Raw genomic sequence first — 15,117 nt, 5'->3', positions numbered from 1 at the left:
TATTCACTCTTATAGGACAAGACACACATTCAAGGTCCATAGAATCCTTTCTTGCACAAATTATCCCACGTAAGATATCTATTTTCAACCACCGACCACATAAAAAAATTACATTTGGACCAAGAAAATTTGTTCCACACCTATTTCCACTAAGGAACCCCTATAATCCCAAACAACTACCTATTAAGCTCCAAGAATCCCACAACCACAGAGTACTTACCAATCGAATCCCTACCCCAAGCCAAAATATCCTTCCCTAAAAATGAATTGCACTCTTGAGAAGCAAGAATCTGAGCTAACTCTTGGCAAGCCCCCTTCGACCCACATGGTGACCATTCATGGGAGTCCTTCCATCTACAAACAACAACCTATCCTAAATTCTGAATTGGTACAGTCGTCGATTCAGAGAATCATCAAACAAGGTCTTCAACTCCTCAAATCCTAATACTGTCACTCTCATCTCTGTCAGCAAACTCCTCCTTCTACTCAATGCATCAACAAATTTGTTAGATTTCCCACTTCTATGCTTCAACACAAAGGTGTAACTCTGCAAAAATTCTATCCATCTCATATGTCTCTAATTCAACTTACTCTGACTATTCAAATACTGCAAAGCTTGATGATCTATATACAACACAAACTCCTTAGGAAATAGGTAATGTCTCCACTTCTTCAAGGTTTGAACTATGGCATAAAATTCTTGATCATACACTAAATATCTCCTTTGGGCATCATTCAATTTCTCACTGAAATAAGCTACTACTCTCCCTTCCTGACTCAAGACTGCTCCTATTGTTGTTTCACTTGCATCACAATCCACTTGAAATACTTTGTTGAAATCCGGTAAATCTAACATAGGTTGCTCAATCACTTTTTATTTCAACAGTTCAAAACTTTTTTTTGCTCAGGTGGTCCACTTGAATTCCTTCCTATCTTTTCTCATTGTCTCAGTCATAGGGTTAGAAACTGAAATGAAATTTCTAATAAACTTCTGGTAGAAACTAGCCAATCCATGAAATGATCTTACCTCTCCAATGATTTCTGGTGTAGGTCATTCAACAATTGCTTTTACTTTCTCAGGGTCCATCTTCATACCATCCTTCGATATCACAAATCCCAAATATATTGATTCTTCCTTCATGAAAGTACACTTCTTAAGATTTATCAGCAACTTTTCTTCTCTCAACCTCTGTAAAACTTGTCTTAAATGCAACAACTTCTCCTCTTTTGTCTTACTGAAAATCAAAATGTCATCCAAATATACAATAACAAACTTACCCAAGAATTTCTACAATATCTCATTCATCAGCCTCATGAAAGTACTTGGTGCATTAGTTAATCCAAAAGGCATCACCAACAACTCATACAGTCCTTCATTTGTCTTGAATGATGTCTTCCACTCATCTCCTTCTTTGATTTTGATCTAATGATATCCACTCTTCAAGTCTATCTTTGTAAAGTATTCGGCTCCACTCAAACAGTCCATTATGTCATCCATCCTAGAAAAAGGAAACTGGATTTCACTGTCATCTTGTTTGTTGCTTTGTAATCGGTACACATCCTCCATTCTTCATTCTTCTTAGGTGCTAATATTGTTGGTACTACACAAGGACTCATACTTTCTCTAATCAAACCTTTCTTCAACAACTCCTACACTTGTCTATTCAACTCTTCATTCTTTGTCGATGTCATCCGGTGTGCAGCTTTGTTAGGCAAACTAGCTTTAGGAATCAGGTCCATGCAATGATTGATACTTCTCATAGGCGGTAATCCATCAGGCACATTATCTGAAATGATGTCTTCATACTCTGTCAGCAACTCTTTTATCTCTTCTGATTGTTCTTCTTCATGCTCTGGATTCTCGGTCTTGTTAGGAACTAAGTAAAACACACATTCTCATGTCTCATTCCATCCACCAAACATATTTTAGCATTCGTACAGACTTCACTCTTCAAAGGCTCCTCCAAGGGCAACAAGGTTTGCTTCATTCCATTGGCCACATTAGTGTATGTATTCTTTCTCCCATCATGTATTGCCTATCTATCAAACTGTCAAGGTCTACCCAACAAAATGTGACAAATATCCATAGGCATAATATCACACAAGACTTCGTCATGATAATTCCCAATTTTTAATTTCACCAAACATTTCTCACTTACCAACAACTTATGATCATCCTGAATCCATGATATATGATAAGGCTTAGGGTGTTTCAATCTTTATAAATTCAACTTATTCACCATCTCTTTTGAAACAAGATTATCCAAACTACCACTATCAATAACAACTTTACAACACTTACTGAATACCCTACATCTGGTCTTGAACAAATTCTTCCTCTGCAAGGGCTCTTCATCTCCTCATTATGACACAAAGCTCTCCTCATCATCAACAGTTCTCCATCTTCCGGTTTATTAGATGATCCAATGGGGCTTTCTTCCACCATTGTTGTTCTTCTGGTATTCTCTGTCTTCTTACATTTGAAAGCACAATGTCCTTCTCCTCCACACTTATAGAAAGTTCCTCTAAACACTCTCTTGTCTTGTCTTCTGTCATCTTTTCCAAAATTCTCATTCCGATAGCCATCTGGTTCTCTCCTCTGGTAGAAATTTCTATCATCTTTCCGGTATGAATTACCTTCTTTGCTTATTTCCTTGTCCTTGTTCTGATTTGTGCAGGTTCCTCTACCTCTGGTATATCCTCTTCCTCCTTGAAATCTTCCTCCAGAAAACCTTCCACCTCTACCTCCTTATCTCTGCTCATGTCTTTTGTTCAGCTTCTCTTCTGCTTTCAGGGCATACTAGTAAGCTTCTTCAACACTCTACAATTTGATCAAATTGAGTTCATCGTGTATAGAAATCCGCAATCCATTCAAATATATTGCAACTTGTTCAACTTCATCATCAACATGTCTAGATCTGATATTCAACTTGTAAAATGCTTCGGTGTACTCCTTCACACTAGATTCTGTCTGCCTCAAATTTTGCAACTTCCAGAACAGATTCACTTGATAATCAGTTGACATAAATTTTGATTTCAACTTAGCAACCATCCGATCCCATGTCTTGATCTTCTCTTTACCTCTTATCTAGATCTATCGACCTACAAATTCTCCCACCAAAGAGATGCATGACCTTTCAATCAGGTACAGGCATATTTCACCTTTTTTTCTTCCATGGTGTTCTCAAAATCAAAATATTTCTCCATCTCTGAGATCCAATCCATAAATTCATCTAAATCCAACTTTCCATCATATTCCAGTGGGGTAAAATGTAGTTTAGTATTTGCCCTACTCAAAACCCTCAAAAACCTTTCTTCATCTGAATCAATTGCCAGTGGGTTTACTTGTTCTGTCAGGGCTTCTTCTCCTTTATCTTCACTCACATCTTCAATATGTTGGCCTCTTCTCTGGGATGTCTCAATGGCTTCCAACCGGGCTGCAATTCCTCCCAACATTTCTATCACAGCAGGGTTTGCATTTCCATGCACTCCACCATTCCTATTTCCTCTTTGCACCATCTTCATGCCAGTCCTCTGTAGCTGCGGGTCGGATCCACAACCCGCCACCCTACAACAAAATTGCTCAGGACAACACAATCTCTGGAATGATAGATCTCTCTGATACCACTTGGTGCAGTCACCAGTTGGGAGGGACCTCAAAGAGATCAATCTGGACTGGTCACCAAGAGTAAATGCAATGGAAACATAAGGATATGATGGAGGCAATGCAAAACTGAATGAATTATATCATGAAAATTGTTTACAATCAACCGGTAACAACCGGGTTACAAAAGCCGGCTCTTGCTAAAACATGCTTAATTACGGAACAGGTAACAACCGGGACCTCAAATCTTCAGATCTATCTTCTATGTTCTACATCCTTACTACTCTACATTCTAATGCTCAATTGCAATGATTTATATGATACAAGGGGATTCGGTCAGCCCAAAATGATCAAATGTCAAAGAATAAGACCTAATGTGTAAAAACAACAAGGTTGGCCTCTACCAAAGAAATTCCTCCGAAAAATCCAAAGGATGAAGTGTAGACCAAAGGGAAGGTCGACCACACGCCAAGGAACACCGAAATCAACGTTCAGGGCTCTGCAAGCTACAAAAGGGATCTGGTAGATTCTCGTAGATTACAAATGCAAATAGATCTAGGCAACCAGTACCAGAAAACTGTCTCGAAAACCAGTACCAATAACTTGCCAGAAAATGATCCAAATGCTATGCGGTTTGGGAATAAGGTAGATGATCAAGTCCTCAAGCAAAAATCCAACTCCTCAAGATCCGATGAGCCACTTCCTGAAAATGTAGAATAAAATGTTGAAACTGCAAAACAAAAAGCAAAACAGAAAGGAAATATATTTGGTTGATGCAAGATTGCCAAGAACCGGGGATGCTCCTGCATCATGAATAGTCTTATAATTCGCCACCATATTCTAGCCAACTATCACAAATGAGTTGTAAGTGCAGATACATGGAAAGGATTGGAGGATTACCATCCCATGAATCAAGCCAAAAAAGAGTTGTTGAGCCCTTATTACAAATCCAAAAAAGCCTCTGTTTAATAAGATGACCCCCAGTCTTCAGAGTATACCAAATCATAGATATCTTTCCCTCCAAACGACAACGAGGAACATCTAAAATGTTAACCCTACTTAAATACTTATCTGATAGAATTTGAGCCCAAACTTGATCCTGACTTGTACACCAATGCCAATATAATTTGGCTATTGGGACTTGCCCATTCAAAATCGTTGAATGAAGACCAAGGCCTCCCTCTTTCTTTGGTCGGCATACAAACTCGGACTTAACTGAGCTCCACTTAGAAGCAAGCAAATTACCACTCTGAAGGAATTAGCATGAAAGAGCACCAAATTCCTTGATGGCCTACTTTGATTAGAGTGTCTTAAACACAAGAATAAGTCTACAATTGGAATGATCTTGTGTGTTGTTAATCATTTATTACCTATTATTGATTCCTATATTTTCATTATTATCATTCTACATTAGATCCATGGGTGGAAACTTGACACAAATCATTTTCACACTTGTAATTTTGAACCCTAGACTTTTAAAATTCAAATTTAACTTTATCCCATTAGCAACATCCTACTAGTCATTGAGAGTTGATGTAGCAAGTGTTGTTTCTTCTATTTAAGGGCATTTTCATCTATTTTAAATTAGGTTGGAATGTGAAAAAGAAAATCTCAGTCAAAGAGTTTAAAGGAGAATATATTCTACCTTATTTACTTATGACATCTCCCAGCTCCTTTATACTCTTGCTTGTTGCCTTCAAAATTTTCATTTAGAGTCCTAAGGTTAGCCAACTAGGGGTCTAATGGAGGAGAATGTGAAATTTGTAATTCAACATATTCCTAAAGGTGTTCCTAAAGAGTATCAGTCCTTACAACAACTTAGATATTATAAATCAGGGCAAACAATTTATAGCAATCCACATCTTGTCAATTCAAATTTATGAGATATAGTTCAAGTTTATACATCAGTTTAGATTCACACCCATGGAGATCAAGGTTACACATGCATAGTTGACCCAAAGATAACCCCACATAATTTATCAAAAATAAAATCTTCATATGAATAGGCCCAACCCTAAGATTCCTCCGCATTGATGAATTAAATTTTTCATAACAAATTTCCATTATCAAATTTCAAAGTAAATATCCAATTAAATTTATTTCAATTCTATATTCCAAACCCAAACACATATATCTAAACTGATTAAATATCTAATTACAATTCATCTGTACCATCTCCTAAGATTTAAAACCTTATACTTTTGAACCGAAAAACATTTAAAGCTGCCTCCACGACTCTTTCCAAATTTGATGTACCTTACAATAAATGTGATATTGGTTGAAGTTGCAGGATTTCCATCCTCACCTAAGATCATTAAGAACCTCATCTGAGTAGGTGAAGACAGACTGTAACGTGTGGCTTGAACTCTTGAGTAAATCTTCTGTGATTAACTCACACTCTTATGAAAGACTCCTGCAGACGTCAAATTACCATTAAAAATTTAACAATGAAAATGATATTCTTACTATTTGACTTGTTTGCAAGTTGTAAGTTTCACTAATTGTGAACAAAATTCTACAGTTGTCTATAAATCCTCCAAGCAACAAGAATTCCATAGACTCTTTGAGTGGGGAGCAGCAGATTTGCAGTTGCTTCTACAAACCAAGATGGTAAGTTTCTTTCAATTTGTTGAACATTTAGAGAACTATCAATTATAGGTGAGAGTTTATACTAATGGAGTCTAAGGATTTGCAGGCTGAGTCTAAGAAACCAGATCCGAATGAGTTAGAGGGGTTTGTGACCTGTGAAGGAAAACCTGCTCGCAAGGATATCCATGGAGGAATTCACTCCACCTTCTTTGTTTATGGTAACTTGTTCATTTCATCTTGTCAAAAGACAACTCATATTCTGTAGATCTATGATTATGATTGTTCACTTGTGAAGTCCAATAGACACAATCTTTCAGTTCTTCTTGAAAAAGCTAATATTTCAGAGATCGATTGTTCAGTTGTGAAGTTCAATTGATGACAACCTTTCAGTTCTTTTAACTTTTCACGTCTTATGTTCTTGTGACTCTTCAATTTCAACTATGAATTTGATAAAAACTTTGAAAGAATTTTATTTTTTTTTAATTGCCCCAATCGTTAAAAATAGTAGAATCTGTTTTTCTTATAAATATAACCCATTTTAATAAACTACGTAATTCATTTAATTTACTATAATTAATTTTTTATTATTCTATTTCTGCTCTGTTTTCTTAACAATGATGATGATAAAGTATGAGTGTGTTTTGCGGATTTGCAGTGATGCAGTTATTTGACATGCTAGCCTTTTTTGCCATTAATGTAAACCTTGTTACATATTTCAATGGCGTTATGCACATGGAGATCTCTGAATCAGCTACCACACTAACCAATTTTGTGGGGACTGCACTGCTGTTATCTCTGCTGGGAGGACTCATTTCTGACTCTTATGTTGACAGATTCAGGACAACAATCGTTTCTGCTTTCATAGAGCTTGCTGTAAGTGTCTTGTTCTTTTTTTTAATACAAATTTTGTGTATGAAAGAATTTTATTCTAATTTTTCAATTTGTTTAGAGGGTTCATCTGAAATTATAGTTTTTTTTACGGGAAGCGTATTAGTAGTCGTTACTTTATGTACTCACAGATTCTAAAAAGTATTTAACTGCTTCTAGCTATTGTTCTAGCTTCTGGGTATAGCCCAATAACCATGCACTTAAAATTGTCAATACTCATTCACAAATTTGTGTCTATTATGATCCAAAAATGTTAACTACTGGGACTAAAGTGGGTGAGGTTTCTTTAATTTTAGTATTTGGGGGTTGGGTGCACAAGGTGTGAACAGTTGTTGGTACTATAACTGCTACTACCTAGTGCTCTTCCCCTAGTAGAACGAACTTATAAGTGTGATTTAAGATGAACCATCTAAACAAATCAAAGTTTTAGAGTGTGTTGTTTAAACCCACTTTATTGAGAAAGTGTTAAATTGTTATTGACTATTTGATCATTGAATTAAATGATTTGGAGATCTCTCAAAGATAGGGATTAACCCAATTAAAATATGCAGTATATATATATATATATTTAATTAAATATAGCTGAAATATTTTTTTTTTAAAGTAATTATAAAATTATAACATATCATTAGTTTAATTTAATATTAAATTTTTCAACTTATCATTTATTGAAATTAAAAAATTATAATCATTTAAAAAAACTATATTTTATGTGATTCTAAACAAGATAAGACACTATGATATTCTCATCTAGATAGAAGCTAAAGATTGATTAGGTTGATCTTATTTTATGACAATTCAAATAATCATTATGTTCAATGTTATTGTACTTTTTAATTTGATATAATTTTAGCTTGTTGCTTTAGAATAGTTTATTTAATGACACAAGTATTTTAAAGAATTTTTTGATGAACAAAAATTTGGGTGATGATATATGTTTTCATTATGTCATTCCATAAGATTTAAATCATATCCAGATGTGATTCAACTAGGTTTGACTCCTAGTATGTTAGATTCCTCTACTAAAACAACATAGAACTAAAGACTCAAGAGTATGCATTCCATAAAATTTGCCCAAAGCTGGCCCTATATCTTATTTATTGTGCCTTCAAGAGATTTCTATCTTCATAGATGACATAATCAAGAAACATATAAGCATCCTCATCAATTATAACCTTTGCCATGATTTCTAAATTGAATATATGCTCCTCATGATATTATAATATTTGAGTGATAATATATGTTTTGATTATGTCATCCATAAGATTTAAATCATATAGAGGTGTGTTTCAACTAGGTTGGACTCCTTAATAGATTAGATTCCTCTATTAAAAAAACTTAGAACTAAAGACTCAAGAGTGTCCATTCGATCAAATTTATCCAAGACTGATTTCATCTCTTATTTATTGCACCTCTAAGAAATTTATATCTTGATAAATGACATAATTAAAATATATATAATCACCCTCATAATTTGTATCCATTACTATGACCCCTCATTTAAATATATATTTGAATAACTTTGTCAAACTAAACCTATATTTGAACTCATAAACAAATTTGTTCCTTTGCCATTACCAAGTTGTCATCTGATTGATTGAATTTGCTCTCTTAAAGTTGAAGGATCTCACCTTATTTTTATTACTAAATTCTTGTAAACAATGATTTACAGGGATACATAATATTGTTAACACAAGCGCACTTTGGGTCTTTAAAGCCTCCCCCCTGCAATCTACTTGGTCCAACTTCTGTGTGCGTGAAAGTGAGTGGAGCAAAAACTGCAATGCTATTCATAGGTCTGTATTTGATAGCTATTGGAAATGGAGGTGTGAAGGGTGCTCTGCCAGCATTTGGAGCAGACCAATTCGATGAGAAAGACCCAAAAGAGAGGAGAAAAATATCAACTTACTTCAACATGCTTTTCTTCAGCATCACTGCAGGATCATCTATTGGAGTCACAGCTGTGGTATGGGTGATGAACAACAGTGGATGGGATGCAGGTTTTGGCTTCTGTGTAGGAGCAGTTTCCCTTGCTATCATTAGCATGGTGGCTGGAAGGAAAACTTATCGCATCAGAATTCCAGAAGGGGGCCCTCTAATTCGCATTTTACAGGTATGATTTTGAATTTTGGTTATAGAATTATGTATGACTTGTGTAGTTTCAGCTGAAACAACAACTTTTTGTTGTTTGTCGTTTCGTCGTTGTTTTTTCAATGTTTCTTGTATTTCACATTTTTTCTTTTTCTTTTTTTAAGGTTTTGGGTCCTTTCAAAACTCTTTTTATCTTATCAAAAACACATTATAAGCTTTGATTTGTTTAGGTGGCTCATCTAAAATCACAATACACTCTAAGCTTTCACTTGTTTAGATGAATCAGCTTGAATAACACTAATAGGTAGATCCTATTGAAAAGGAGAGTGTGATTTCAGATGAACCACCTAACCAAATCAAAACTTAGAGTGTGTCGTTTCGTACTATGATATTATCCATCCAGACACGTCCCACTAACAATGAACACTCTTTTAAATTTAAGATTAAATATTAAATTACAATTGAAACAATAACTACCAAATTGTGTAGGTTTTAAACTAGACATTAACTTTTGAATTATATTTTGAACAATGGCATAGTCTTATAATGTAAGAAAGATCTAGCATATGAAACTTGCTCCTGCATTATGGTAGGTGTTTGTAGCTGCATTCCGCAACCGAAAGCTCAGCACACCAGAGAATCCTTGTGATCTATATGAGATACATGATAAGGCAGTCAATATCAATACCGAGAAACTTCTACATACAAATCAGTTCAGGTATGTAATCTCTAAGAAGTCATATAGTATTTATGAATTAATCATTGCATATATGTATGTAATCCATAATCTAAGTCATAGACTACTTATGAATTGATCATTGCATTACCTATCAAAAGCACTTTATGTAAACATTAAAACAGAACAAAATTACTAATTGCAATTGTTTGTTTGAAAACTTGTCTAGAATCCTGGACAAAGCAGCAATATCAACAGAAGGTTCTTTCCAACTTGAGAACAACATGGAGCCTAACGGGTGGCGTTTATGCAGTGTGACCCAAGTAGAAGAAACCAAAGTTATAATCCGAATGATGCCCATTTTTGCATGCACAATCCTGATAAGCACAAATTTAGCACAATTGCAGACATTTTCAGTGGCTCAAGGTTTGACAATGGATAGAAGTATGGGGAAACATTTTCAAATCCCTGCAGCTTCTTTAGCAATCATTCCTCTTGCATTTCTAGTCATTCTCACTCCAATCTATGACAGACTCTTTGTTCCATTTGCAAGAAAATTCACTGGACATGAAGCAGGAATTACCCACTTGCAAAGAATTGGAGTTGGATTAGTATTGTCTACTATATCAATGGCTATTAGTGGCTTGGTGGAGGTGAAGAGAAAAAATGTAGCAAAAGAACATGGAATGCTAGATGCATTGTTCAATCCCCTTCCAATTAGTGTCTTCTGGTTGGGATTTCAAGATTTTGTGTTTGGAGTTGCAGATCTTTTCACTGTGGTGGGGCTGATGGAGTTCTTCTACAGTGAAGCTCCTGTGAGAATGAGGTCCATGGCCACTGCATTTTCCTATACATCTTTGTCTCTGGGCTTCTTTCTCAGCAGTGTTTTAGTTAACATTGTGAATGCTGCAACTCGAAACATCACAAGCAGCCATGGTTGGCTAAGGGGTAACAATCTAAACCGCAACCATCTTAATTTGTTTTACTGGTTGCTTGCTATTCTCAGCATGCTCAACTTTTTCAACTATCTCTTCTGGGCAAATTGGTACAAGAAAAAGCAAGTAGCTGGTATCCAGGAAGACAAGGATCGTGTGTAGGCTTGACATGAATATGTTCATTAATTATGACTATCTGTTAGATATGATCAAGTACATTTATGTTCTAGAATAAGGCTGGAAAATCATGCAAGATCACTTAAATGTATAATACCCATAACCCATCTGGTAGGAAATGGCCATCTGTTGTCCTGTTAGAATTTTACTAGTGCTCTATATCAAGCATGTAAATCATGGCATTGTACTAGTTCATTTCTTAATGTATTCATAATTATATTTTTAATGTAGAAACCATGATTCATGCTTTGTTAAGTTCTTTACTTTATTCTTTATGTATGGCTTGAAGGGGCAACTAAAATATCAGATAGAATCAAATGGTTTCATGGTTGTCTTATCTACACATCTTTGTAAACAGTTTTAAACACACATTAAAAATCAGTTTGGCTTAAATAGCATATTTTAAGTTATGGTTTGTTTGGATTGTCTATTTAGAATAATACTAATAGATATATTCTATTGAAGAAACTAGTGTTATTTTAGATAAATCACCTAAACAAGTCAAAGCTTAGAATGTGATGCTGAAATTTGACCTTAAAAATCAATATAGATAGTGTATTGTAATATCTTTGATATAACATACTATAAAATATCAAGTAGATTATACTATTGTTTTGAAAGTGATAATACATGGAAAAAATCTGCCATTGAATTTGAATTAATAATTTATAAGGATTCATAATCCATGTACTGAAGTTCTTAGTGTTAAGGTTAAACCATTTAGGATTAATGAGACAATGGATGTTTTTTATTAAAGGAAAAACATATTTTGAGGGGACTCAAAACCCCTTACAGTAGGTTTCGAAGGGACCCAAGACCATGTACATGGAGTTTGCAGGGATCCAGAACCCAAAAATAGAACACTACAAAAAAATAAAACAAAACTAACAACCACCTACCATTAGCCAAACATTAGAAAATATGTACCAAAGAGCTGGCTGAGACACCTAAAAGTTTGAAGCCATCACACGAGAAATCAAAGATACATAAACAAGGGGTTTTATAAAGCTTCCCTATCTGAACCATGGGTTTTAGCAAGGCTCCCATAACCTTAAGACCTAGTAAAATAGAGACATAGTATAAAGAAAACACCTAGGTGAATGGGTTTTGAAAAGGCTCCCATAACCTTGAAATAAGGACAACAACTCCTCCTTCCAAGCAACCAAAAAACTAAAGAAGAGCTGCAACTTAGGGTGTTGATTAACTCCCCAAACCATCACCATGGGATTTAGAATGACTCTCATAACCATCAAGGAAATGATCACAAAAGCCCCCTTACAACTAATCCCCACCTCAACTGCAAAGCTTATCTCCACCTTAATAGAAGAAGCCCCCACCTCAATAGGGTTAGCAAAGTAAGCAACCAAAAATAAGACGAACAAAACCTAAGCCACCCAAACACCCAAGCGGCTAAGGACTAGAAACAGAGCAGCAACAACCCCCTTTATGCAGCTTCCAATCTTACCCTCTAGGCCAATCTCCACCTCAATAGGAGACACATCCACCTCCATAGAAATATCAAAAGAGGAAGAGAGAAGCAAAGAAAATCAATCCTTGGCCAGATCCAGAGGAAGATTCTCCACCTCTATAGGAGAAGGCTCCACTTCCATAAGAGTAGCACAAACAAGGGCCAAGGAAAGAATGAGAGTATGGAAGTTAATAGTGATAGTAAATTTGTATGTTCATTATTTTGAATTGCTTTTTTATTTATAAATTAAAAAAAATTATAATAAAAATATATTTATAACTATTTTTTCAATTAATTGATTTTTTTTAAATATTTAATAACTTTTTTTTTGTTGAAATATAATTTATGAGATAATTTTTATTTAAATTTCTTGAAATTAGATATATTATAATTTTAATAAACTAAGTTAAGAGATATAGATATTGAAATGTATAATATAGAAAAAAGGTGTGTGTGTGCGCGCGCGCGCGTGTGCGTGCGTGTGTGTTTCATTTATTTGAATTCGTTTAAAAATTTTAATTAGAAAATGTTTCACAATTTTGGTTTTTTATTTAAAATATTGGCCAATCAAGATGATAGTCCCCATTGATAGTTTAATGATGTGGTGTTTCCCTAAACAACTAACTATACCCCCATCTATAATCAAGACCTAAAAATTTGAAGTTAGATATAAAAAATATTTTAGATGAATGACCAACTTTTTTTGATGAAATTATGAATGTTTCTTGAGTCTATCAATATTGTTACTTTCTCCTTCTTTAAGAAATTGACTACCTTGAGAGTTAGTGGGTGCAAAATTTTGAGAATGTATGACAAGAAATGATTGGTTGCAAATCTTGTGATTCCTCATCAGACTTCCTATCAGTACCCTTTAGTATTTGTTCCTCCTCTTCTTTCTCGCCTATATAATAATTTCTTCTCATTGAATTTATGTCCTAAACTATATTTGATATTACATTTGAAACATGGCTATTTTTCTCTCTTCCCAATTTCTATGGTGTTAATCTACTAGGCTAAGGGAGAGAAATGATTCGGGAGAGAGAAAGTTAAGAACTCATTTCTCTCTTATCCCATTAACCACTTTCCATCTAGGAATTAAATACTTATCCTCTACCTAGTATGCTAAGATAAAAGACGTAAATATAGAGCTAGAATTAAATATGTGTACCTCATGTTGAATTTGATCCTTGGGACCACTTAAAATAAGTCATTCAAGTTCTCCTCTATAATTGTATCCACTCTCAAGGATAGGTTTTAGAATTATTGAATGTTCCCCAATTGATCTTGTTTGTTGAAGTTTAGCTACCTAGCTAAATAATGTTAGCATAAGCATAGTTTACTTTATTACATTGGCAATTACTATATAGTTGTGTTGTAAATTTGGGAACTGTTAGGGCAACTAATAACTACATTTTACTCTTATATAATTGTACATTATGTTGGCAATTGACACTTAATTGGTTGGTTTCACTATGTTGTCATTGATGGCAACATGGCAAGCTATTCTAGCTTCATATTTTGGTTCACTTGTGTACCGACGGGTACTTCACAGACACTACATTGGCACCGGCACCGGCACCGACGGGTTGAAAGGATTTCTTAGGTTACCAGCAATGCAGGCCAACATGGTTTACAATAAGGTTATCAGTATTGGAGGTCGACATCTCTTGGATCTGACATCGACAATTGTTTTTGATATTCATGTATTTATGTTATCTAGCCAACATGTAATTTGGTATTATAAATATCTTTGTAAGCCGACATAAGACATGATAAATTGTATAGGATATATAGGTCAGTTAAATTAGATCATTTTATTGTAATTGATATATGTGATATGATGCGAATATGTATTAGGAAGGAAATAATGAAGGAGATGAGAAATATATCTGAGAGATCATGTATGTGAGGATATTTGTGTAAAGGGGTATTCCGGTAAAGGGTTTAGGGTTTCAAACCGGAACGGATAGAGCTTAACTGGAACTGTATTCTGGCATAGGAGATGATATCTTTTCCAATTCAACACTTCTCTAGATTGTAGTATGGATTTATATGTAGTCAGTGAGGCTCCTTTTGTGATTGAGCAGTGTGCTCTAGGCTGTAAGCCTTCCTGCAAGTGCAGGTCCCTATATTTTGTAATATTTCTTCATATGGCCAGTGGATTGATATTGTGGGTCACAAATCCCACCCTGGTTTTTCCTCTTTGAGGTTTTCCACATATAATTTTGTGTGTTATGGTGTTCATTTACATGATTGGCTTATTGGTTGCTTTACTTCTTTCAATTATATATGTATCGATATACTAGTTAGTGTATGCATGTTTTAATAAGGTTAAAATTGATTATACTGGTAGAAAATTGATTCACCCCCCCCCCTCTCTCAGTGTTCTTGGATTCCAACAATCGGTATCGGGGCCTTGTGCCTCGGAGGAAGTTTAACAACTTGAGGGAAATCCTGAATCTGGAATGCATGGATACGGGTTTGGAAAAGCAACTTGAGATGGCACTTGAAGATTATGATGCTGAAAGGTTGAAGAACTTAAAGCTACAAGATGGATTGAATTCTGCTAAGGAATTCATTCTTGTCCAAAAAGAGAGGTTGTCATATGTTCAAGCTAGGATGAAGGAACTTTTGCAAGCTTGGGATGATGAAGAGAAAGATTCACTTAAGGAACAATGTCAGAAGCTAA

General features: G+C 34.9%; 1 protein-coding gene across 1 annotated transcript; it reads left to right on the top strand.

Moving 5' to 3' along the window:
- Positions 1-6,063: 6,063 nt before the first annotated feature.
- Positions 6,064-11,209, top strand: LOC131052780 (protein NRT1/ PTR FAMILY 4.5). Its single transcript, XM_057987400.2, has 6 exons — positions 6,064-6,214; positions 6,300-6,411; positions 6,849-7,066; positions 8,754-9,194; positions 9,766-9,890; positions 10,078-11,209. Exons 1-6 carry the CDS (start codon positions 6,212-6,214, stop codon positions 10,943-10,945), a joined length of 1,767 nt encoding a protein of 588 aa, XP_057843383.2. The 5' UTR covers positions 6,064-6,211; the 3' UTR covers positions 10,946-11,209.
- Positions 11,210-15,117: the final 3,908 nt, after the last annotated feature.

Source organism: Cryptomeria japonica, chromosome 6, assembly GCF_030272615.1.
Source record: "Cryptomeria japonica chromosome 6, Sugi_1.0, whole genome shotgun sequence".
In the NCBI taxonomy this organism is placed as follows: Eukaryota; Viridiplantae; Streptophyta; class Pinopsida; order Cupressales; family Cupressaceae; genus Cryptomeria; species Cryptomeria japonica.
Note: the sequence above shows the minus strand (reverse complement) of the source record. Positions and strands in the feature narration are given on the sequence as shown.

Coding starts and splice junctions, on each gene's coding strand:
- LOC131052780 (XM_057987400.2), top strand. Junction 9,195..9,765: donor CTCTAATTCGCATTTTACAG/GTATGATTTTGA, acceptor GCATTATGGTAG/GTGTTTGTAGCTGCATTCCG. Junction 9,891..10,077: donor CTACATACAAATCAGTTCAG/GTATGTAATCTC, acceptor AAACTTGTCTAG/AATCCTGGACAAAGCAGCAA.